We start from the raw sequence: 22,646 nt of genomic DNA, 5'->3' as shown, positions 1-22,646 counted from the left end.
TTACAAATATGAATTCTACATGTCTCTTTGCATTTGTCTGAATGTAACTTCATTTTGAGAATGTGTGTGCTTCGATGTGTCCAAGTCACAAAGTCACAAAAAGTGCCCACCAGGGGCACAGGGCTCGTTCTGTCCATAGAGCATGCAGCTCTTGATCTCGGGGTTGTAGCCCACTTTGGATGTAGAGATTACTTAAAAATAAAACCTTTAAAAAAAGTGCCCACCAGTTTGTCCTCTATCTGGAGAGTTCATAAAGGGTAATGTTTGGAGGCGCCTGGGTGGCTCAGTGGTTGAGCGTCTGCCTTTGGCCAGGGTCATGGTCCCAGGGCCCTGGGATCGAGCCCGCTCAGTGGGGAGTCTGCTTCTCCCTCTGCCCCTAGCCCTGCCTGTGCCCTCTCACTCTCGCTCTGTGCTCTCTCTCAAATAAATAAGTAAAATCTTTTTTTTTTTAAGGGTAATGTTTGGTTTTGTAAAGGATAATTTTTGGCCTCAACTAACTCCAGGAAACCAGCCACCCCTCATGCTGTCCCTTGCTGCACATGTACCACCCTCCATTCAGTGTGGAGACTAGGAGACCCCTGGGAACGCCCCTCGCTCAGTGGCTTGATCTCAGGAGGCAAGATGTAGCCTCTTGACTCCTCGTCCCTCAGCCAAGCTGCTCCACACTCCGCCACTCAGGGACCTCACTCGGATCTCCCAGCTCACCAAAGCCCAGGTCACTGGGCTGCTGACCTGACCTGCCAACTGAGTAAGACCAGCGCTGGCTGGCCTTGAAGCCAGCTAGGAGGCTGACCCCCTACCAGTGCCATCCAAGGCTCTGGACGTCACGTTGGTTCACTTAGACTTTAGCCAGAGGGAATACGGGCTCTGCCACAGTCCAGAGCTTCAGCTGCTGCTCTTTGGTTCCTGCCTCCCCAAAACACATGTCCCATTGCTCTCATAGGCGCCACCACTGGGGCTCCAGTCCCTGAGTCCAAAAGCCCAATTCCAGATCCTGCTGAGGGCTCATCTCCCTTTTCCCTCCCTCATCAGTCTTGGATCTACCTCCTAAAAGGCCTCAGAAAGGATAAGGGGGTGGAACTTTTGGGACTAGACGATTGTTCCAGCCTTCCTTCACTTGTCCATCTCTGTGCTCACTGTTGTGAGCTGCCCTTCCCCCATTCCCACCATCTAAACTTTAACCATCTTTTATGGCTTAGTTCAGGGGTCACCTCTGCCAGGAACATAGTCTTCAGCCCACTCTACTGAGGTAGCTTTCTTTCTTTTCCTTAAACCCTACACCAGTATGTTATTTCCCTCGCTTCTGACATCTGCCACACTTTGTCTGATATACAGGTGTGTGGGAGCTCATTTTTCTTCCTAGCCTCTGAACCCCATCAGGGCATATCTGTCTGTGTCCCAGAGTCCGCCACAGTGCCTGGTACTACACAGCAGGTGCTGGACAAGAGTTGCCGAATAGAACTGGAAACTGGAAGCATCGCCCCACCTGCACCCCGTCCTGAGTGCTAGAGGTTTGTATGTCATCACCCTTCACCTGTGGGGGTGGCACTTCTGAGCCACGACAGGTGTTCAGTGACTTAATCCCTCTGTCTCTTTTTGGCTTTTTGTTGTAATGGAACCTCTTAGATGGGTTCAGGTTCTAAAATGATGAAGAATCTGTTCTTATTTCAGAGAAGAAAAACCCTGGCTTTCAATGTCTGAGCACTAGAACCACAAATGAAAAGACTCTGGGGTCCTCTGCACAGTCACCCCTCCGGCCTGGAGGCTCCTGCCTCAGTTCCGTACACTGGGGTCATTTCTCTTTTCCAACCCCCCCGGGGGAGGTGGAAGTGGCTCTATTGCCTAAAGAAAGCAAGAAGCAGCCCTTCCTCCCCCCTTCTGTCCTCACTGAAGGAAGCCATGGTTAGGAGCCTGCCCAGGAAGCTGAAAGAGAGGGACTTGTGTGGACGTTCTGAGCAGGCCAGCAGAAGGTTGCCAGGATAGGGGACATTTGGGACCTGGCTGCCTTTTGGGGTTCATCTTAAGTTCTGCGTCACTGGAAGTAGGCTGGGAGCAAGGGTTACCCATCTCAACCGCATCCTATTTTCAGCCTTCTTATTAAAAGCTATAGGTCTCTAAGCGGTGTCGGATTTCTTTGTGGGGTGACGAAAATGTTTTAAAATTGATCGTGGTGCTGGTTGCACAAATCTCCGAAAAATACTAGAAGCCACAGAATTGTACGGTTTAAATGGGTAAATTGTATAGTATGTGTCTTAGCGCGTTCAGGTTGCTGTGCCAAGATACCATCAACTGGGTGCCTTGTAAACAACAGAAATTTATTTCCCACAGTTCTGGAGCCTGCGAAGTTCAAGATCAAGATGACAGCAGATTTAGCGGCTGGCAAGGGCCCACTTCCTGAGTTTTGGATGGTGCCTTCTCACTGCATCCTCACATGGCTCAGAGGGGCAAGCTAGCTCTCTGCAGTCTCTTTTATAAGGGCGCTCATTGCTTTCAGGAGGGCTCCACCCTGATGACCTAATCCTCTCCCAAAGGCCCCATCTCCTAATACCGTCACCTTGGGAGTTAGGATTTTAATATGAATTTTGATGGGACACAAACCTTCAGCCTTTAGCTGTATGTGAATTATATCTCGATAAAGCTCTTGAAAAACCACAATAGGGGCGCCTGCGTGATTTAGTTGGTTAAGGTCAGACTCTTGGTTTCAGCTCAGGTCATGATCTCAGGGTCCTGGGATCCAGCCCCGTGTCAGACTCCCCACTCATTGTGGAGTCTGCTTGCTCCTCTCCCTCTCCCTCTGCTCCTCCCTTCAGTCTCTCCCTCTCTGTGTGTCTCTCTCAAATAAATAGAATCTTAAAAAAATAGTAAAAAAAGAAAAGAAAAAAACAATAAAAAGCTACATATCTATTAGAACAGCTAAAACAACCACGATAACAATGTGATAAGCCTATAGCTGTCTACAGCAGTATCAGTCATAAAAAGAAAAACCGGAAGCCCCTTGAATGTTTAAAAACAGGGAAGTGGTTAAACAGACCACAGAATAGTAAATACGTTGCCATTAAAAATTATCACAATGAAGGGTGCCTGAGTGTCTCAGTGGGTTGAGCATCTGACTCTTGGTTTCCACTCAGGTCATGATCTTGGGGTCGTAGGATCGAGCTCTGCACTCAGTGTGGAGTCAGCCAGTCCCTCTCCCTCCCTCCTCCCACCCCCCACGCACATGCTCTCTCTCTAAAATAAATAGATAAATAAAATCTAAAAAAAAAGTCTTCTACGATGAAGACTGTAAGCCAATAGAAAATGCTTATGATTTGAAAATAAAGGGAAAAATATTCCTCCTCTCCTTTTCCCTTTACTTCTGGAATAATTCAGTCTTAAAGGTGAGGCAGAACAAGTTAGGCAATGTGCCCATGGGGGTGAGAGGGAGTCACAGAGAAGGGTGTCAGAGCCCAGGAGGAGTGAGGAAGGGCCCAGGGTGAAGGATCAGAGCCTGAATAGAAGGTATCCATGAGGGGCGCCTGGGTGGCTCAGTCATTAAGCGTCTGCCTTCCGCTCAGGGCGTGATCCCAGCGTTCTGGGATCGAGCCCCACATCAGTCTCCTCCGCTGGGAGCCTGCTTCTTCCTCTCCCACTCCCCCTGCTTGTGTTCCCTCTCTCGCTGGCTGTCTCTCTCTGTCAAATAAATAAATAAAATCTTAAAAAAAAAAGAATCCCATTTAGAGCTTTGAACTAAATCTTAAAAAAGAAGAAGAAGAAGAAGAAGAAGGAGGAGGAGGAGGAGGAGGAGGAGGAGGAGGAGGAGGAGGTATCCATGAGGGAAGGGTGGCACTGAGATGAGAGGTTAGTTATATGGAGAGTGATCAAATAAGCATAAGGAGAGCCAGAATTAAGAGAAGGGCCTTGGAGGGGTGTCTGGGTGGCTCAGTTGGTTAAGCGTCTGACTCTTGATTTTGTCTCAGGTCATGATCTCAGGATCATGGGATCGAGCCCTGCATGGGGCCCTACACTCAGCACAAAGTCTGCTTGTCTCTCTCCCTCTGCTCCTCTGCCCACGCCCCCATAATAAATAAATAAAAGACTTCTAAAAGTCTTTAAAAAATTTAAAAAGGGGGGGGCCTTGGAGAAGCTATCCCCTAATAGCAATAAGCACACCCACCACCTGGATCTCAGCTTTTTTCTTTCTTTTTTTAAGATTATACTTATTTATTTGAGAGAGTGAGAGAGATAGCACAAGCAGGGGGAGCGGCAGAGGGAGTGGGGGAAGCAGGTTCCCCGCGGAGCAGGGACCCCCATGTAGGGCTCCATCCCAGGACCCTGGGCTCATCACCTGAGCAGACGCTTAACAGAATGAACCACCCAGGTGTCCCTGTATCTCAGTTTCTAAATACTATTTGCCACTAAAAGGAACTAGGGCTCTTTAGAGAAACAGCCAATCCTGAGGTCGGGCACGGGATAAACATGGAATGTCTTGTTATTCCAGAAAGTAAGAAAGTGCTCAAAGAATGATGGAACCATGTTAACAGGATACGAAAGCCAGCTTGAAGGGACGCCCAGGGACCAAAATGGGGATAATTTGTGCATCCAAATAATAAGTGATAATAAATAATAAGTAATATTCACATAATTCAAAGTACTTATTTACAAATATTTACTTAGTTACAAAGGTGAAAAGAGTAACTTTAAAGTGGGGAAAGCTAGCCATAGTGGCTGAATGGTGGCCCGCACAAAAATCTGTCCGTATCTTAGTCCCCAGAACCTGTGAATATTACCTTACGTGGAAAAACAGTCTTCGCAGATGTAACTAAGTTAAGGATTTAGGGATGAGGAGGTCATCCAGGATTATCCAGATGGTCATGAGATTCAACTACAAGTGTCCTTATAAGAGACACACAGAGGAGAAGGTGATGTGAAGACAGAGGCAGAGACTGAAGTGATGTGGCCACAAGCCAAGGAATGTCTAACAGCCACTGGAAGCTGGAAGAGGCAAGGAACAGATACTCCCCTAGAGCCCTGGGAGCGAACGCAGCCCTGCCAACATTAAGAATTGTTAAGAATAACCAGAGGGGTGCCTGGCTGGCTCAGTCAGGAGAGCATGTGACTCTTGATCTCAGGCTTCTAAGCTTGAGCCCCATGTTGTTGTACAGATTACCTAAAAGTAAAACTTAAAAAAAAAAAAAAGAAGAAGAACAATGTTTGTAAGGTCTCCCTGAAAGATGCTGGGAGTCCCATCTGCATTGGGAGGGAGAGGAATGTGAAGCAGTCAGCGTCTACAGAGCAGCGTGGGTGGTGGGTGGGCCGAGCTTTAGGGCTCAGTCATGGGAGAGGAGGACCTGGTCTGAAACAGTATGGGGACGGATTGGAGTTAGACTCCAAGAAAACCTCCAAAAGCCTCCAGACGGTGTGTGGAGGGACCTGGTGGACCCCTCAGAGGGGAAAAGCGGGCATGGAGTCTCGTTGCCATCACTGATCTTTGTGGAAAGGCCCTGGAGACAGACACCACCGTAGCTCTACCCAGGCCGGGCACAGCCCCGGGCCGGTCACTGCCGCTTCAGCCTTACATCCTCGTCTGGGCCGCCCGGCTGAGCAGGGCCCCTGGAGCCAGTCCCAATCTGTTTCCTTCTATTCTTTGACAGGAAGCTCCTGGAGAGCCAGCCCCCACCCCCCACCCCGCCCCAGCACTCCCTCTCTCTTCTCCACTATGGACAGAGCCACCGTGGAGCGGCTGCCTGCCCGCCACAGACCCAGCTGACATGGGCACCGCCGGAGCCACGCAGCTGAGCTGGGCGATCCTTGGCTTCCTCCTACTCCAAGGTAAGAGGCACTGGCCACTCTGCTTCAGTTCCTCTCCCGCAGCTGGCAGCCCTGGGCGCCTGTCCATCCTTCACGGTGGACGAGGCACATGCTCTCCATCCAGGCCCGTGCCCAAGGGAAATTCCAGAGCCTTCTCGTGAAGGGAACCAGTTGAATTGGAGGTGGGGGTGCTCATTACTGAGCCAAGGTAAAGTGGAGATGTGGTTAAACCCTTTTGTGGGTAAATTTCCAGGGTGAACTGGGGCCCCCACAGAGGCTGGCCTCCTGAAATGTGGGAAGTGACTCTCTTGGTGTGAAACTGAGGCCGGAACGCTCCTTCCAGGATGTTCTCGCACAAAATTGTCTGTACCTTGGTCTTTACACGTGATCCTTATTCTTCTTTCATATGAGGAGTAACAACCTGGGAATTCCAAATGTTGGCTGGAAGCTCAAATCACAGCAAGAGGGACTCAGGTTAGATACAAAGAACTATTTACCAGAGAGGATGCACATGCCATCCTCGCACGGTGGGGGGCTGGGTGAGAAGACATCCAGAGGAGATGACTGGAAACAACACCTTTGAGACTGGACTCTGCTAGCTGATGAGGGCTGAAGCAGCTCAGAAGGGGTCCTCTAATTCAGGAGCAGTTGCTGGGAACCATGAGAAATCCAGGAGATTCTGACTCACAGGGCAGCAACTTCCCTTTGGTCATCCCTTCCCCACCCCCACCTCACTCTCCAGCAGTCCTCTGTTGGAAGCTTATGAGCCTGCTCTCAGAGCAGCAGAAAAGAGTGCGAAGTGCTTGGATGAGGAAGGAGGATGACTCTCCCCTGGTGGGGGGGTGGGAAGCCTGAGTTCCAGTACGCTGTCCCTGGAGAGGTCAGACTTTTCTGGAGAAGCCCATGGGCTGGGAGTAAAACTCTAATTGCTCACCCACACCCACACCCACACCCAGAGGACAGAGTCACACATTTGATCTGGGGCTGGGGGCCTAGACTCTTGTAGAAACCACAGAAGTGGCAGAGGAGGAGATTAAAAGTCGAGAATCGTGGGGGGGCACTGTCCCAGGCAAGTGGCAGGGCTCGAAATGCCCTGTGTAAACTCTACATAAGCCATGCTTGTCTCTTGAGTTTCCTCATCTCTCATCTCAAAATCTTAGCGCACTTACTATCCCCCTTGAGGAACCTTTGTGGGAGTATTCGGGCCCACAAGGAGACTGGACTTGGATACACAGAGACTTGGAGGATTGGAGAGAATGGTGCAAAAATAAAAATGTCTAGCATTTATTGAGCGTGGACTGTCTGTCAGGCACTGGGGTAAGCGCTTTATATAAATTTTCTTATCCTCACAACCACTTATGAGGTATGAAAGTCATTTGCGTTTTAAAGAAGAGAAAACTGAAGCCCAGGTCAGAAAGGAATTGGTAGAGTTTGGACTTGAACTCACACCTGTCAGACTGCAAAAGCTGGGATTTTTTTTTTTTTTAAAGATTTTATGTATTTCTTTGACAGAGATAGAGACAGCCGGCGAGAGAGGGAACACAAGCAGGGGGAGTGGGAGAGGAAGAAGCAGGCTCATAGCGGAGGAGCCTGACGTGGGGCTCGATCCCACAACGCCGGGATCACGCCCTGAGCCGAAGGCAGACGCTTAACCGCTGTGCCACCCAGGCGCCCCAAAAGCTGGGATTTTTTAACTAGTAAATGATGCTGCTGAGGAAAATAGGGGATGGGGCTGGCGATGGGGGAGAAGGGAGAGGCTGGAAAGTCATGAAGCAGGTGGGGATTAGGGAGGAGAGACAGGAAGGTCAGAAATCTCTGTGGCTGGGGTTTTTGGGCTGTCTGCAAGCCCCGTGGTCAGAGGCAGCCTGGCCTGTAGAAACAGATACTCCCGAAGTCCCTCCTCTACTCACAGAGGAATCCACTGGTGACAGAAAGTTCTGGTAGGGGGACGGGACCAGAAGACAGAGAACAGGGTTCTGGAATTTGGAGCCTGTGACTTTGGAACTCCTTCCAAGACCCTGGTCTTGTTTCCACATCTGCGGGAAGGCAGTGCACTGTGACCACCCACTAAAAGCTAACGTGACAACCTGAGAGAGCTCAGAGGGGAACCTAGGACACGCTTGATCAGTGACTGATGGGTGTTTTCAGGCTGTGCCTAGAAAGGTGTTCTTCAGGGTCCTTTTCAGCTCGGCACAGTTCTCTCTAGCCTCGGGCACCACCGACAAGTGTTCGTCCCCCTCTGACACCCCACCCAAGCCGGGGGTGGGGCTACCAGAGACTAGTGACCTGGAAAAACACAGCCAGGGTCTGGGCAGGCTTGGGCTTGGAAACCATTAAATCCACACCATCCAAGTGATAGCCCCATGGAGGAAGGCAGCGGCTAAGGAAAATAAACAGACCGGCAGGCTGCCACAGGCTGGGAGGGCCCTGGCCCACAGCCGCCTCCGCTCACCCTGGCCCAGGCTTGGGACTTCCCGGTGGATGGGGGCCTGGGAGCCCGAGGGCCAGGCCAGAGGCTGTGGTCCCAGCGGTGGCAGAGGGACGGGAACCCAGCTGGGCGGCTCCACTTCCCCACGTTGTTTTCCTTTCACATTGTTCACAGGTTGCAAGAATGATTTCATTGTGGAAAATGAGCAAACACAACCTGACCTTTCAGGTCCCACACACACAGGGGACGCACATAGGGGCACACAAGCACACGTACACATCTGCCCAGAGGCCCACAGGCGTACACGTGTACATACAAAAAAGCCAATGAGGGCTTCTGACTGGGGCCTCCTGGTAACTGGCTCCTCCCTGGGTTTGGCCAACACGGCCGTTTCTGAAGTAGCCTCTGCCTATTTAAGTAAAACTGGCCACGTGTTCTCGAGCTTCCCTGGCCCCTTCATACACCTCAGAACTCACTTCCTGTGTGATTCTCCTTCCAGCTTCGGAAGGAGGCGGGGACCAGAGAGACAGCCCGGATACCAACCCCAGTCCCTAACCTCATTTTATTAGGTTAGGCTACCCTCAGCCTTCCCTGGGGGGCAGGACCAAGATGACAATATTCACAGGGAGAAATGGACGGCTCAGTGGTGGGGTAGCAAGAACCTGGAGTCCTAGGTCCTTATCTAGATGTCACAGGTCACTGGCCCTCTGTCCTTGGACAAATCACTAGTTGGAAATAACCTTCCCCTGACCTCCTATCAGGTTGGCATAAAACCCACATGGGATTAAAGAGACAGGAAAGGACTCTGGGACACTGAACCATGAGGTGGTGGTGACGGTGCTACTGAGTCACGGTTTCAGAGGAAGCTAGCCCTGTGAGCCAGAGCCACGTCCTCCAGCCCTCTGTCAAGTGTATCTGCCTGAAGGCTTGGAAAGCCTCGGTTCTTCTGTGGGCTCTGCGCTGGGCAAGAGACCCACCAAGCTAGTCAAAGTGTTCTGCTCTCTCTTGCAGGCCACCACTCCCAGCCCATGACAATGCAGACATCTCACGCTCAGGGTAAGACCAAACACACCGGGTCTACTCTGGCATTTAGGCCTGGCAGCTTAGGAAGGGCAAGAGGAGCACAGACCTCAGGCGATTGCGGCTGGGGCCAGAGCTCTTAGGACATCGAAGGCTGAGCTCATCTCGGGACTATTTCAGCTTGACCCAGGCTAATGTGCCTCAAAAGAGGAGAGAGATGAATGGCAGAGGGGTGGGGGTGGGGGCGGGAAGGCAGGAAGAAAGACTAGAAAACTCCAGCTTCGGGAAAGAAGAGAGGGAGACGGAGCAACAGCCCCGGATGATTTGTTTCAGGAGCCTTCAGCAGTCAAAGTCTGACCGCAGAGCCACTTTCTTCCAACGTAGGTGAGTGAGTGTGGCTGCAGAGGGCTGGTCCCTGCCCCCCGCCTAGCGCCCCCCCCCCCAGCCCTTCAGATCTGCTTGGAGCCCAAGGGTTCTTAGATGGACAAGGGAGTGGGGTGTCACCCAACCTGCCCCCTTCAACCTCCCCCTGCCTCTGTCCTCGCAGGAGACAGCCCTTCCTCAGAGTCCAGCAGTCCAAGCCCTCTGGCCGGCACTGGGACCCCAGGTACTCTGCTGCTCAGATCCAGATGTCCTCCGGGGAGGGCCCAGTGAGGAAGCAGACACAGTGTCTGCCTTACAGGAGAATACAGCCTAGTGGGGGAACAGGCAAATGAACAGGACCTCATGTTGCCAGCTACAAGGCAGGGGGAAAGGGCAGTGACGAGCATAAGCAGAAAGTGCTGCAAGGGCCCAGACAGACACAGATGTAGGCCGCTTCCGGCTTTGGGGCCCAGGAAGACATGCTAGAATGAGTGACCTCGGAAGCTGAGGCTCAAGAGGGAGTTAACCAGATGAGGACTGTGGGGTGGAGGATGGGAGGGTATATTCCAGGCAGATGGAACCGTATAGGTCAAGGCCCAAAGTTAAAAGAGAGGATGGCTCCTTCTGGAATTGAAAGCAGTAAAGAAAAGGAAGATTTGGAAAAAAGAGGGCCCCCTTGCACATGCCGGCTAAGGCCCTAAGCAGGCCCACGCATGCTTCCTAATCCACAGCAGCTCCAGAGAAGGCCTCACAGGTCCTCGCGGTGGCCAGTAAACCCGTGACACCGAGCACCAGCACTGTGGATGGTCACTCCCAGTCCCCGCTGGGCGTGACTCAGTCCCAGACACAGAAGTACACAGCAGGACTTGGTGAGTACCTGGGGCTGAGGGTCAGGAGCACTGGGTCAGGTCTGGTTGGGGTCCTTCTCCTCCTCTCCAGGAGGCCCAGGTTCTGCCCCACAAAGAGGCCTCTCAGGGCCAGGATCCACATCAGTGGCAGCCCGGTTTGGGGATGAGAGAAGTTTGGTGGGCAGTAGAGACACAGCCTTGGGCCTGGTCACAATGAAGGCAAAAGGAGCCTGGACTCAGAACTGACAAAGGCGTGGAGGGGAATGGGAGAGGTAGAACCCAAAATGATGGAAAGGGAGGCCAAAGGCATTCAGCCAGGGCTACATGTTCTTCGGGGCAGGCTGACCTTCCCGCGCCAGCATGGGGGAGAGCTGGGAGGGGTGGACACCTCCATCGCGGCCCTGCTGTTTCATGGCACAGGCCCAGCTGTCCCAGGCAGCAGTGGTACGTCCTGTCTGAGCTCTCAATGAAGAAGCACGCTGACCCCTTCTCTCATCCTACCTCTTGGCTCTGGGATTTTTTTATACTCACAGACTTATTTGGCAGTGCATGTACGAATAAAGAAACGGACAGCAATCAGACCTGCAGTACAATGAGTGGAAGAGGGGGCGCCTAGCTGGCTCAGTCACTGGAGCTGCGACTCTTGATCTCAGGGTTACAAGTTCAAACCCCATGTTGGGTGTAGAGATTACTTAAAAATAAAAGCTTAAAAAAAAAAGAGAGAGAGTTGAAGAGGGGAAGAGATGGGCGATCTTACGACTTTTTAAGAGGGCGAGAAACTTGTGCCCCTTAACTGGAGGCCTGACTTTTTAAACCAGTGCCTGGGGTAAACACCCCATGTGCTTTTTCCTCTCACTTCAACCCTTGGCAAAACACAGATGGCTCTACCTTGCCCAGTCTGGCTCCCTATCTCTGGAGCATCAATGGGCCCCAAGGAGATGGTGGGAAGAGAATAACAGGGGAGGCATCTTGAACTTTTTGGAGTCCCCTGGAGCTAGTAACATGAGCAACCAGGAATGCAGTTCACCTGATCCCACATTACCCAGTTCCAACCTCCATCCTCATGAGATCCGGTCTGAGTGGCAACGAGGAAGTCTTTTTTTGCAGGGCATGAGCGCCTTCTGCAGTTCTTTACCTGGGGAAGCAGCTAGCTCTCTCTGGCGGGCCATCCCCGTCCCCTCAGTGATGCACCCATCCCCATTCCATTTCAGATACGTCTCAAAATGTTACTCCCATATCAACCACCATGAGCCTGAGGACAGGAGAAGACTTGTCCATCCTGCCCAGCCCCACATCAGAGACGGTGCTCACTGTGGCTGCATTTGGTAAGAGACAGGAGAAGGTGGGGAGAGTGGCAGGAGAACCCATCCCTGAGCTGACTTGGACTCTGGGTCTGGAAACACAAGTTTAAATCCTTGGCGTGGCTGATGAAGAAGGCCCTGGTAGGAAGGAGCCTCTACTGGCCCTCCAGTCAGCTCTTCTGGGCTCTGCTGGGTTCTGTGTTCTTACGGGAGGGTGAGGCAGGGCTGTGGATCTCACGCTGGCCAGTGGCGGGAGGCTGAGAATGCATTCATTCAGCAGAGAAGGGGAATTCACTTTGCTCTCAGAGCCTATCTACACAGCCCTTAACTGGGAAGGGAATTTGGACTTCTGTTGCCCCCTTTGGACCCCTCCTTTGCCTCTCCTTTACCCTGTCCTTCTCCCTGTTCAGGTGTTATCAGCTTCATTGTCATCCTGGTGGTTGTGGTGATCGTCCTAGTCAGTGTGGTCAGTCTAAGGTTTAAATGTCGCAAGAACAAAGAGTCTGAAGGTACATGCCCTGCCACTCAGGGCCCCCCTTTGCCCATCTTTGCTAAGAGACCAAGAGCTACATTTTGGGACTGGAGTGTAGAAAAAGAATGGCACATAAGCACCACTGATGAGATGGGAGGGTGGTCCACTTAGGTGGGCTTTGAGGGACAGGTTGGTCTTCTGAGTTATAGCATGTGACCCCCCATCTGTGCCTTTGGATATTTTACAGATCCCCAGAAACCTGGCAGTTCGGGGCTGTCTGAAAGGTAAGACTGTCAGAGGTGTAAGGGAGGAATCCTCTATCTGACCTCTCAGTCCCCGACTCTAAGAGAAAACTGATACTTCCTGGGTGATTCAGTCATTTGGGCATCTAACTCTTGGTTTCAGCTCAGGTCATGATCTCAAGGTCGTGAGATCAATCCCTGCGTCAGGCTCTGCATTCAGCGTGGAGTCGGCTTGAGATTCTCTCCTTCTCCCTCTGCCCCTCCCCCATTCTCTCTCTAACATAAATAGGTAAAATCTTAAAAAAAAAAAAAAAAAAAAGGACTGACACTTCCTGCCTTCCACACATACGCTTGCAGAAGCATGCATGGAATCTTGACGGCCACCACTGAGGCCAGTGCTAGGGATGGGCAGGACAGGGGCGACCCTAAAACGAAACAATCAGGAGACAGGAGATGAACCGGAACTCTTTGCCTGAGGGCTAAGCCTCTATAACTCCCTCACGAAAAGTGTAGGCATTCAGATTCTAATATATCCCTCTTTTACAAAAAGATTTTACTGATTTATTTTAGAGAAACAGAGGAGGGGAGAAGGGCAGAGGAAGAGGGAGAGAGAAACTTAAGCAGACTCCACACTGAGCACAGAGCCTGACACGGGGCTCGATCTCATGACCCTGACATCATGACCTGAGCCAAAACCAAGAGTCAGACACTTAACCAACTGAGCCACCCTGGCGCCCCTCTAATACATTCCTTTAAATAAGAAAATACTTATTTAAGGAACATCTTGTATGTGCCAGGCACTATGGTAGATAACATTATCTCAAATCCTTACGGCAATTCCTCAAGGCAGATATACTGCATTCTGTACATTTGAAAAAATTGAGACTTGGAGAGGTTGTCACTTGGTCAAGATCACACATGTAGCAAGTAGTAAAACTAAAATTTAGATACAAGTTTTTCAGGCTTCCAAGCATACTCCCATTTCATTAGGGTCCATCACCAAATACAGGTTTATAGAAACAAAGATCAACGTTCCAACACTTGACCCCACAGTTCCCTGTCACCCCATTGCCCTCCTGCTCCTCCATTTTACAGCCCATGTTCCTTTTGTACCCCTAGCTGCTCTGCAGCCAATGGAGAGAAAGACAGCATCACCCTGATCTCCATGAAGAATATCAACACGAATAACAGCAAAGGATGCCCCACAGCAGAGAAGGTACATTGTTCCTGGTTCCTTCCTCCCTTCTCTCTCCTTCTCTCACCTTCAGGTTCTAGTTCCTTAACCAGAAACGAGATACTTTGAAAGACGCAGGCTCTGCTCTCCCCTTCCCTAGCCCACCGCTCCCGAGAAGCTCACCCTTTTTCATGATGTATTTATTTTGCAGGTTCTTTAGAAGCAATGTCGGGTCCCCATGGGTCCAAGGATGATGCAGCTGCCCTGTGACTGTAAAGAGGAAGGCGATGGGAGTGGTAGAGGCACGGACCACATATAAATTATTTTATTATTTCACACTCACTCCAAGATCTAAAGGACACTAGCATTCCTCCAGATCTAGGAGCAAGCTGCCAGTATGAGAGACTCTTTCCCATATGGGCAGCCACTCTAGAAACACAGCCTGCTCCTCCCACCTGCGCACAGTGGCAGGAAGGGGGAGTTTGGAGAGCAAGAGCAAGGGAAATGACAAAGTGGAGTGGCCCTTGCTACTTTGCATTAAAGTTATTTTCCAGCTGACAGTCTAGTTTCTTTTAAGGTCTGTGCTCTCCTGCGTGTTTGTTAACGGTGCTCTAGCAGCCGTGGGGCCCCCTTCCTGGGCAAGGCACGGATCCACGTTTCTGCCCCTGGAGGGAGCTCTCTGGGCAACCTGGGAGGCAGACTGAACACTTTGTCAGGTCTGCCTCAGTTCCCCTGGATCATTAAGAAGGAATGGGGGCCTGAGGGGCTAATCACTTCAAAAGAGGAGAGAGAAAAGGGAGCTGTAAACAGTGACCAGTCTTCACCAGTAAAGACGTTTTGAACCTGGAGAGTGAGAACAGGAGAGGCACGACACATTCTGACTAGGGAAGCCCAGCAGGGAGAGCTGAGTAATATGAGGGCAAATGTCCTCTGCCCGCCCTGGGGTAGACATGCCTCGCTTTGGTCCTAGCTCTGGGAGTAACACTGGGGAGGTCTGGAACAGGGAGGTCTGTGACTTCATACGCCAACACCCGCCCCCTATACCCCATACAGCTATAACGTTTGTGTCCTAGAAAGAGAATAAAGGGTGACAAACACTCTAAAGCTTTTTAAAGGGAAGGAGGAAGAGCAGTTACTCATTTTCTTAGAAATCTCCACCATGACACTGGTTTGGAAATGAATCTTGGTTGGGGAAAATTCAGGGGAAGAGTCACTTGTGTATGTCTGCAGAGAGGGGTTAACTTTATAAATATCTGCTAGTTGGCGGTTCAGATTACAAGGAGCTTATCCATTCTGAACAATGTGCAACAATATGCTATTTGCTTCTGGATTTAGACTCTGCGAGGTGATATGAGAGAGAAAGCCTGGAACAAAAAACTTCACTCTGTTTCTTTGCAACTATTCAAGCGGACTGAAGAAACCTATTGGATTCTAAAGTCTTCTAGGACAAGGCTTGAAATCTAGTCACGTCTGTAGCTCCTATTTGGTACACGGTGCCCAGCACATCGAAGGTCATAAAAACTGGCCCTCCAGGGCGGGAATGCCGTCACAGGCTGAGCTGTGCAGCAGACTTGTGGCCGGACTTGGGCAAATCACTGCCCAGATCCCAGCCTGTTTTCTTACTTTTAAGGCAAGGTGGCTGGACTACTTGGCCTTCACTATCTTTTCTGGTTCTTCTATTTTACAGTTCTATAAACTCTAGGTGTAAGAAAAAAATGAACACAATCTTTTGAGTAGAGATCACTCTGGGTGGAAGCCAGAGACAAGTCTTAGGTGAGTCTGGACAAGTCTTCTACATTCTCTAGACTTAAGGTTTCCCTGTGTCTCAAGGGAAGAATGATCCCCACCTGGCCCTTGGTAGCTACTGGGGAGGCAAAATGGAATACTAAATGTGGAGACACATGGGAAGAAAAAGTACTCGTTGGCAATTTCAGTAGACAATGGGGAGTATCACCACCCAGGTCCCACTTCAAGGTCAACGTGCTGTTTCCCCAGCTGTTAGGAGTGTTGGCTGCTAAACTTGGAAGAAAAAAAAAAAAGCATCAGCTGCTGAGGGCTCATAGCTGGTTGATAATGGGGGGGTGGGATAAACACCTGGACCTCTTGCTTCCATTTTCCCCTCTCTCCTATCCTGCTTCCCTTACTCCTCACAGCTCTTGTTCGCAGGAGCATTCACCAGTAAACCTTCAGCATGCAAATCTCAGAGTCTCAGAGTCTATTTCCAACCTATGAAAGCAATACTACAGCATTTTAAAAAATACTACAGCATTTTTTGGGGTGCCTGGGTGGCACAGCAGTTGAGCGTCTGCCTTCGGCTCAGGGCGTGATCCCAGTGTTATGGGATCGAGCCCCGCATCAGGCTCCTCTGCTGGGAGCCTGCTTCTTCCTCTCCCACTCCCCCTGCTTGTGTTCCCTCTCTCGCTGGCTGTCTCTATCTCTGTCAAATAAATAAATAAAATCTTTTTTAAAAAATAAAAATAAAAAAATAAAAATACTACAGCATTTTTAAAAGAATTTATTTATTTGAGAGAGAGAGCATGAGTTGGTGGGGAGGAAGGCAGAGAGAGAGGAAGAACAGGCTCTCCAATGAGCAAGGAGCCTGATGCGGGGCTCGATCCCAGGACTCTGGGATCATGACCTGAGCCGAAGTCAAATGCTTAACTGACTTAGCCACCCAGGCGCCTCCAAAATACTACAGCATTTTAAAAAATAACTCAGATATATTTATTTAAGCCACACTGCAGAAAGCACATGATTTCCTAACCAGTTCCAGCACACACAAAAACCCATCATTGGGATAGAACTCTCCAGGTGACATAACAATGCCTAAAAGCACTGGATTCTGTTGGAATCGTGCTTGCTATTCTGGCTGCCATGGGCACTTCATCCAGCTGCTTATCATACTGGACTAATTAGGTCAAGAGCATGAGGTTCACTCTAGGTAACTCAGTTGGTGTCTCCATTCTAACGCCACAAACTTCCCCCTGACTCCGGACAATGTCCTGCAGATATGAGCCGTTAGTCATAAGGTATTTATATGTGAGGGAAAGGGCGTGAACTGGTATGAACATGAGATTGGATGGCTTTCACCCAGAAACCAACACTGTAGTTCTTCATTAGCCATGTTGGTGTTCCTGTTGCTAAATAGCTCTCCTTCGAGAAGGCGGCAAGGAGGAATTCACTTAATTCTCTAGCAAACTACATTAGAAGGAGTTCTGCTAGAAGATCCTGCTATTCATGCAAATACGAGAACCCACCTCTGATAGGAAATCCGAGTGCAGCCTTCTGCAGCCCCTGCAACTTGCCTGAGACAGTAGCTCTTCCTTGATGTCTAGACAACAGGATGGTGGCCATTTACAAGACAGCTTCCTCCCTATTCTAACACAGGACTACATGGCCCCAACACAGGAACAGGTGGTGGGGTGGGGTGGTTACTACAGAGTGTCCTTCTTTTGCTTCTTCCCCCATCTTATGGGAGGGCAACCAACAAACCAGCTCAGGCACACAGGCCCAGTTGGCCAGAAGGAACATTTACTCAGTATCTTTCTTCCAGGGATAGATGGGGCAGCATCTCAGTCATACAGGGCACAAGGCAAACCTCAGTATCACCAGCACAAATTCAGTACAGTTCAACAAATATTTCTCTTTCTTTTAAGATTTTATTCGTTTGACAGAGAGAAAGGTCACAAGTAGGCAAGGAGGCAGGCAGAGGGAGAGGGAGAAGCAGGCTCCCCGCTGAGCAGGGAGTCCAATGCGGGGCTTGATCCCAGAACCCTGAGATCATGACCCGAGCCGAAGGCAGACGCTTAACTGACTAAGCCACCCAGGCGCCCCTTAACAAGTATTGTAGAGAAAACTGATAGAAATCTGAGGCTGGCTCTCAGTAAAATGGTTTAGCAGATGAAGGACCACTGCAGGCCCCTTGGCCTAGTACATGCACATAATTTCCTAAAGCCAGACTAGTACTAATCAATTCTATTTGAATCCGTTGGAAAACATTGTGTGGCTCTGCTCAGCGGTCTCCCTCTGGATTTGTGGACGTCCTTTATCACCTCTTTGAACTTCTTTCTACTCCTTCTCCTTGAGAACCGCCTCAAAGATCCCAAGTTTTCTTCCCTTGTTTCTTTCCCAGTTGCTTCCTCACTCCTCCTGCTGGTTACTTTCCCCGGCACCTCCATCCTGAACCTTCTGAGCTCACAGCTTCCTCTTTTACCAAATAGACTGAATTTGATAGTGGGAATTATTTTGTTGAGCGGTTGGTGTGCTTAAGCCCAAACTGGCACAGAAGTGTTCTAAATGTTGAGGTTTGGAGTTCTAAGTTAGTCCTAGTGCTACATTCATAGAAACATTCATCTAGTAGTGTTAACTGAGGTGTAAATGAGCTAAAGGGTACATTTGCTGGCAACATCTGACAAGGTTGCCATGCTGAGCCATTTTTTACTGATGTAGGAGTAAATGAGTCTTCTAGAAAAAAAGTGGGGAGCGAGGTTTCAGAGGACGATGGAAAAGGTTGTTGAGGTACCAGACATTTCCAAAAGGCTGCAGCTTCCCAAATCTTGTTCAGCATTCTTGAGCCTGGACCTTACTCCTAAGTAGCCCCATAATTCACAGTACCTCTTCTCAATCCTATTACTCCCTGCAGTGCTCTAGCAACCCCCAGCCAGATACCTCTCACTTCATAGCACTCTGACATCTCTGAGTACTTCCAGACCTTAGCCGTGTGCCCTTAGACTCTAAGGCATACCCCCCTTCCCTTGTCCATATTTTAGAGCAGTCTGTCTAGTTTTCCAAAACCAAATAAACTTCCTTCTTATATTTAATCACCTAATGTATATCCCTGATCAGTTTCCTTGTCTGCAAAGCACGAGTGGCTTCTTTAGAACCCAGTCTTCTGTGAGCACACTGATGCTCATATATCCTAGGGCCACCACTGACTGCAGGGAAGGGACAGAACTGCATATGACTGGAGGATTTTACCCCACCAATTTATGTCTCCTGCTGATCATCTCCCAGTCCCACCCCAAATGCCTAAGTAGCTGCTGCTTGATATCATAGTTGGTATACTGATGTGGTCTTCCTGGGTAAGATCTCAATGAATTCCAAGTAATATTTTGTTTTGCAATGAATTGATCATTTTTTACTTTTGAAACCTGATCTTTGGCCATCCCAATTCACCCGCAGGCATGAATCAGTAAGGATGCTATGAGAATTGCTTTTATTCTTTGCTAGGCCCCATGCAGACCTGAGTGGGAAAACGCAGGAATATTTTACTTCTCTTTTACTAATTTCGTAGGGTCTTCAGAAAACAGGGGAATGGGCCACGGAAACTACTGGGGCGGAACAGAAGAGAAAAGTCCCAGAGGTGCCTTGGAGTAGGATGGGATAGAGGAAGGATAAAGAACAGCAAAGATAGGGACTTTAATGCTGGCTCCAACGCCTGCCCCTTTCTTCCTTCTCTACCCCTGAACCCTAAGGTCCCTCTAATGATGCTGTGCCAGAGCAGATGCACGAAGAGGGGCATATCCAGACTGCCCTCTAACTACATAAATCTACCTCACTTTTCTGTTTTCTTGGTTCTTAAAATCTCAGGATTGGGTTCGCATCCCCAAAACCCATCTCTCAATCTCCAGGACCTAACACACACTTTGCACAGAACGGGCATTAGCATATATTTTAAAAGGACATCCTTGAGATGAATAGTAATACTGTGACCCTCTAGGCTAGTTTGCAAAATCTTTTCCAGGGAGGATCTTATCGCGCCTCCCTCAACGCCCCCAGTGTTAGGTGAGGCCAAAGCCACTATCCCCACTCTACAGAAGAGGAAAAGTGTGATCCGCAGTCGCCCAGCAGTCAACCACCAGCAGCAAACATCCACAGACCTCGCTTCCACTGGTCGAACCCCGTACACAGCTACAATTCCCACAGCCCCTCGCGCGGAGCCTGCAGGGAGTTGTAGTCCAATGTCCCGCGGCTCCTGTGAGTTGGACTACAATGACCAGCATTCCCCGCGCCTCTTGCCCGGTCCCTTTCAGCCTCGGGCGCCGGGGAGGCTCCGCAGACCTGCTGACTGGGAACGGATATGGCTGCGACTCTGGGCAGCGGGGAGCGCTGGACCGAAGGTACCAGGTCCTTGCCGGAGGCTGGGACAGGGCAGAGTCGGGAAAGGGATGGGGCCCCTTGAGATTCCTGAGGGCTGAGATCCTGGGCCTGAGGTGAAGGATGGAGGCCTATGAAGAGATGCTGAGCCTGAGTAGGGTTCCGAATTTGGTGGGGAACCCCCTCCCCCCACCCTTCCCCACCCCGGGCAGGGGCCGGGATCTGGAAATCAGGAACGCTGCCTAAGCTAAGGAACCGGCCAGGAGCTCAGAGTCACCCGTGATGACTTTTTTGCCTTCGGCCCCCAGCACCACCCCGCCTCCGCCCCTGCCCAGCGTAGGGCCCGCGGTGGTCAGGCCCCGCCTGTGCCAGGGTGGCTGGGAGGTCAGCAGGGTGATGCGGATTCCTACAGCTTGCTTTCCCGGCCCCTATCCTCGCTCTGCCCAACTAGGCCGCCTGACTCTGTCTCCATTTGGTCGTGTTCCTGCAGCCCGCATCAGGACCAATAGGCCGGGCTTTTCCATCCTGCAGTCAAGAAAAGAGTATTGATTCAATACCTATTATGTACCCTGCATTATGCTGATCGTGCAGCAGGGATCTGACAGACTTGGGCCCCTGTCACAAAAACTCTCAGTGCATTGAGGGAGTTAGACAGGTAAACAGACAATTGCGAGAGGGAGAGCCACTAAGTCCTGAGCTACACAGCAGGTCTTAGGTTTGGGAGGCACACTGACGGCCTGGGTGTCAGAGGAGGCCTCAGGAAGAAAGTGTGACATATGATGACATGAAGGATGCCTTGGAGTTATTCAGGCTGACTTGAAGAATGGTGCAAGCAGAGGAAACAGCATGTGCAAAGGCACAGAGAAAAGTGAACACTTTGCTGATCTGAAAGGCGTTTGGTGTGGCCAGAGCATAGCTGCAAAAGAGCTTGTGGTGAGGGAGGAGGGTGCTGAGCCTATGATAAGAAATTTGGACAAGGAGCAGTGGGTAGTCACTAAGGGATTTTAGGCAGGAGAAAGACATTTTTAAAGCCGTTCCCGGATCCTCCAGACAGGACCTGAGTCCTCTGCCTTCTTTGACGGGATTGCTACGCTCGTCTTTACGTTCTCCAGGTGTTACGGTGAATTGAGTCTTCTCCCTTTAAACTATTTAAACTAACCTCTTTGTGGTCAGAAAAAGGTCTTATCTGTACATTTCCTTGATCTATCTAGCCAAGTGTGTTGTTCTATAACCGCTAGCTTAAAAGAACTGAATTCACCCCTACTTTAAATCTTAGTGGTGGGAGGCATGGCAACAACAACGACAAATTATTTTATGAGCAATGTCACTTCTGACCAGGGGTCACAGAAAAATAGGCTTCCCCCCTCCCCTGCACTAAAGGTAGACACCTCTTGAAAGGCAAGGTATTGAGTAGATGCCTCTTAAACCCCTTTTCTGGCTCTGATTCAAAATTATTTGCTGAATGACCACTGTTGGGTATGGTGGACATTATTCTGCTTCATGTTTCTAGTATTATAAGTTTTTCATGGTTGCCTCTGTATTTACTATATTGTTTTCTCAAGGAAGGTGTTTGTTCAGTTTTATGTGGATGCTTAAAAGTCAGTACGATGTCAGTAGTTTGGCCCTCACACTCACGGCCTCAGGCAGCCTCCCGGATAGCGAGGGCAGGTAGCAGAGCTGACTGCAGATCAGACTGAGGCCTAACGGAGGGGCTGTTGCTTTGCAGCTTACATTGATGCAGTTAGAAGAAACAAATACCCAGAAGACAGACCTCCTGAAAGTCATGACCCCTGCGGGTGCTGTAACTGCATGAAAGTGCAAAAGGAAAAGAAGTCTGAGCATGAGTGGAATCCAACCCGACAGGGTGAGGGGAGTGCCACTTACACTGAGGAACAGCTGCTTGGGGTACAGAGGTGAGTCTGCGGTGGGATTCAGTGGGTGATTTTAATGTAGAGTTCCTGGCAGAATGTGTCACATAAGCATTGACTGCGATTGGTACTTTTATTATTATTATTATGGAAGCACAATGGCTTCTTGGCTTCAGAGGCAAGACTAGGTGGAAGTGGAGTGTTAGGGTGTAATCTGAGGTAACTCTGCTCCTTCTGTGTAGGAGAGGCGGGGAAAACCAGCTAGACGAAACAGACATCTATGCGGCAGTCTAGCCAACAACAGCAGAATACACATGAAACATTCTCCGGGACAGATCAGATGTTAGGCCGCAATACAAGTGTCAATAAATTTAAAAGGATTAAAATCATACAGTGTATGTTCTCTGATATTGACAACGGAAGCAAATTTAGGAAATTCACAAATATGTGGAAATTAAACAATATATTCCTAAAATAACAAATAGGTCACAGAAGAAATCATAAGAAAAATTAGAAAATACTTGGAGATGAATGAAAATGAAAACACAACATACCAAAATGTATAGGAGGCAGCTAAAGCAATACTTAGAAGGACATTTATAACAGTAAATGTTTATATATGTAAATATATGTTTAAAAATCTCAGAGCAGTAACCTAATCTTCCACCTTAACAAACTAGAAAAAGAAGAGCAAAAAGAGTACATTAAATCCAAGCAAGCAAAATGAAGGAAATAATATACGGTGGAAATAAATGAAATAGAGGTTAGAAAAACAACAGAAAATCAACAAAATCAAAAGTTGGTTTTTTTTGAAAATAACAAAATTGACAAACCTTTAATTAGGCTAACCAAGAAAAAGAGAGAAGACTCAACTAAAATCAGGAATAAAAGAGGGACATCACTACCAATCTTACAATGATAATAAAGATTTTAAAAGGATACTATGAACAATTGTATACCAACAAATTAGGTAACCTAGATGAAACAGACAAATTTGTAGAAAGGTACAAACTAGGAAATAATACGGACCTACCACAAATACAGACA

The 22,646-nt window shown here is 49.4% G+C and overlaps 2 protein-coding genes across 6 annotated transcripts in view; both read left to right on the top strand.

The window, feature by feature from the left end:
• The first annotated feature begins 5,662 nt into the window (after positions 1 to 5,662).
• On the top strand, positions 5,663 to 14,193 carry ECSCR (endothelial cell surface expressed chemotaxis and apoptosis regulator). Of its 5 annotated transcripts, none has more exons than XM_026508110.4 (10): positions 5,665 to 5,808; positions 9,227 to 9,271; positions 9,572 to 9,619; positions 9,783 to 9,842; positions 10,330 to 10,467; positions 11,658 to 11,771; positions 12,158 to 12,256; positions 12,467 to 12,503; positions 13,581 to 13,677; positions 13,847 to 14,193. In XM_026508110.4, exons 1-10 carry the CDS (start codon positions 5,748 to 5,750, stop codon positions 13,853 to 13,855), a joined length of 708 nt encoding a protein of 235 aa, XP_026363895.1. In that variant the 5' UTR covers positions 5,665 to 5,747; the 3' UTR covers positions 13,856 to 14,193. The 5 variants fall into 5 exon arrangements, with proteins under 5 accessions (XP_057163151.1, XP_057163152.1, XP_057163150.1 ...); XM_026508109.4 differs by having other exon boundaries at positions 9,569 to 9,619; XM_057307168.1 differs by having other exon boundaries at positions 5,663 to 5,808; positions 13,581 to 14,193.
• Positions 14,194 to 14,728: 535 nt separating this feature from the next.
• The window catches only part of DNAJC18 (DnaJ heat shock protein family (Hsp40) member C18), a 30,176-nt gene continuing 22,258 nt past the window's right edge, over positions 14,729 to 22,646 (top strand). Inside the window, exons 1-2 of the mRNA XM_026508107.4 lie at positions 14,729 to 19,754; positions 21,458 to 21,644. Of these exons, the coding sequence (XP_026363892.1) occupies positions 19,715 to 19,754; positions 21,458 to 21,644 (227 nt within the window). The 5' untranslated portion in view covers positions 14,729 to 19,714. The remainder of the gene's footprint in view (positions 19,755 to 21,457; positions 21,645 to 22,646) is intronic.

The sequence above is a fragment of the Ursus arctos genome, unplaced genomic scaffold, assembly GCF_023065955.2.
Source record: "Ursus arctos isolate Adak ecotype North America unplaced genomic scaffold, UrsArc2.0 scaffold_5, whole genome shotgun sequence".
In the NCBI taxonomy this organism is placed as follows: domain Eukaryota; kingdom Metazoa; phylum Chordata; class Mammalia; order Carnivora; family Ursidae; genus Ursus; species Ursus arctos.
Note: the sequence above shows the minus strand (reverse complement) of the source record. Positions and strands in the feature narration are given on the sequence as shown.

Coding starts and splice junctions, on each gene's coding strand:
- ECSCR (XM_057307167.1), top strand. CDS start 5,748: ATGGGCACCGCCGGAGCCACGCAGCTGAGCTGGGCGATCCTTGGCTTC. Junction 10,468..11,657: donor GAAGTACACAGCAGGACTTG/GTGAGTACCTGG, acceptor ATTCCATTTCAG/ATACGTCTCAAAATGTTACT. Junction 12,504..13,580: donor AGTTCGGGGCTGTCTGAAAG/GTAAGACTGTCA, acceptor TTGTACCCCTAG/CTGCTCTGCAGCCAATGGAG.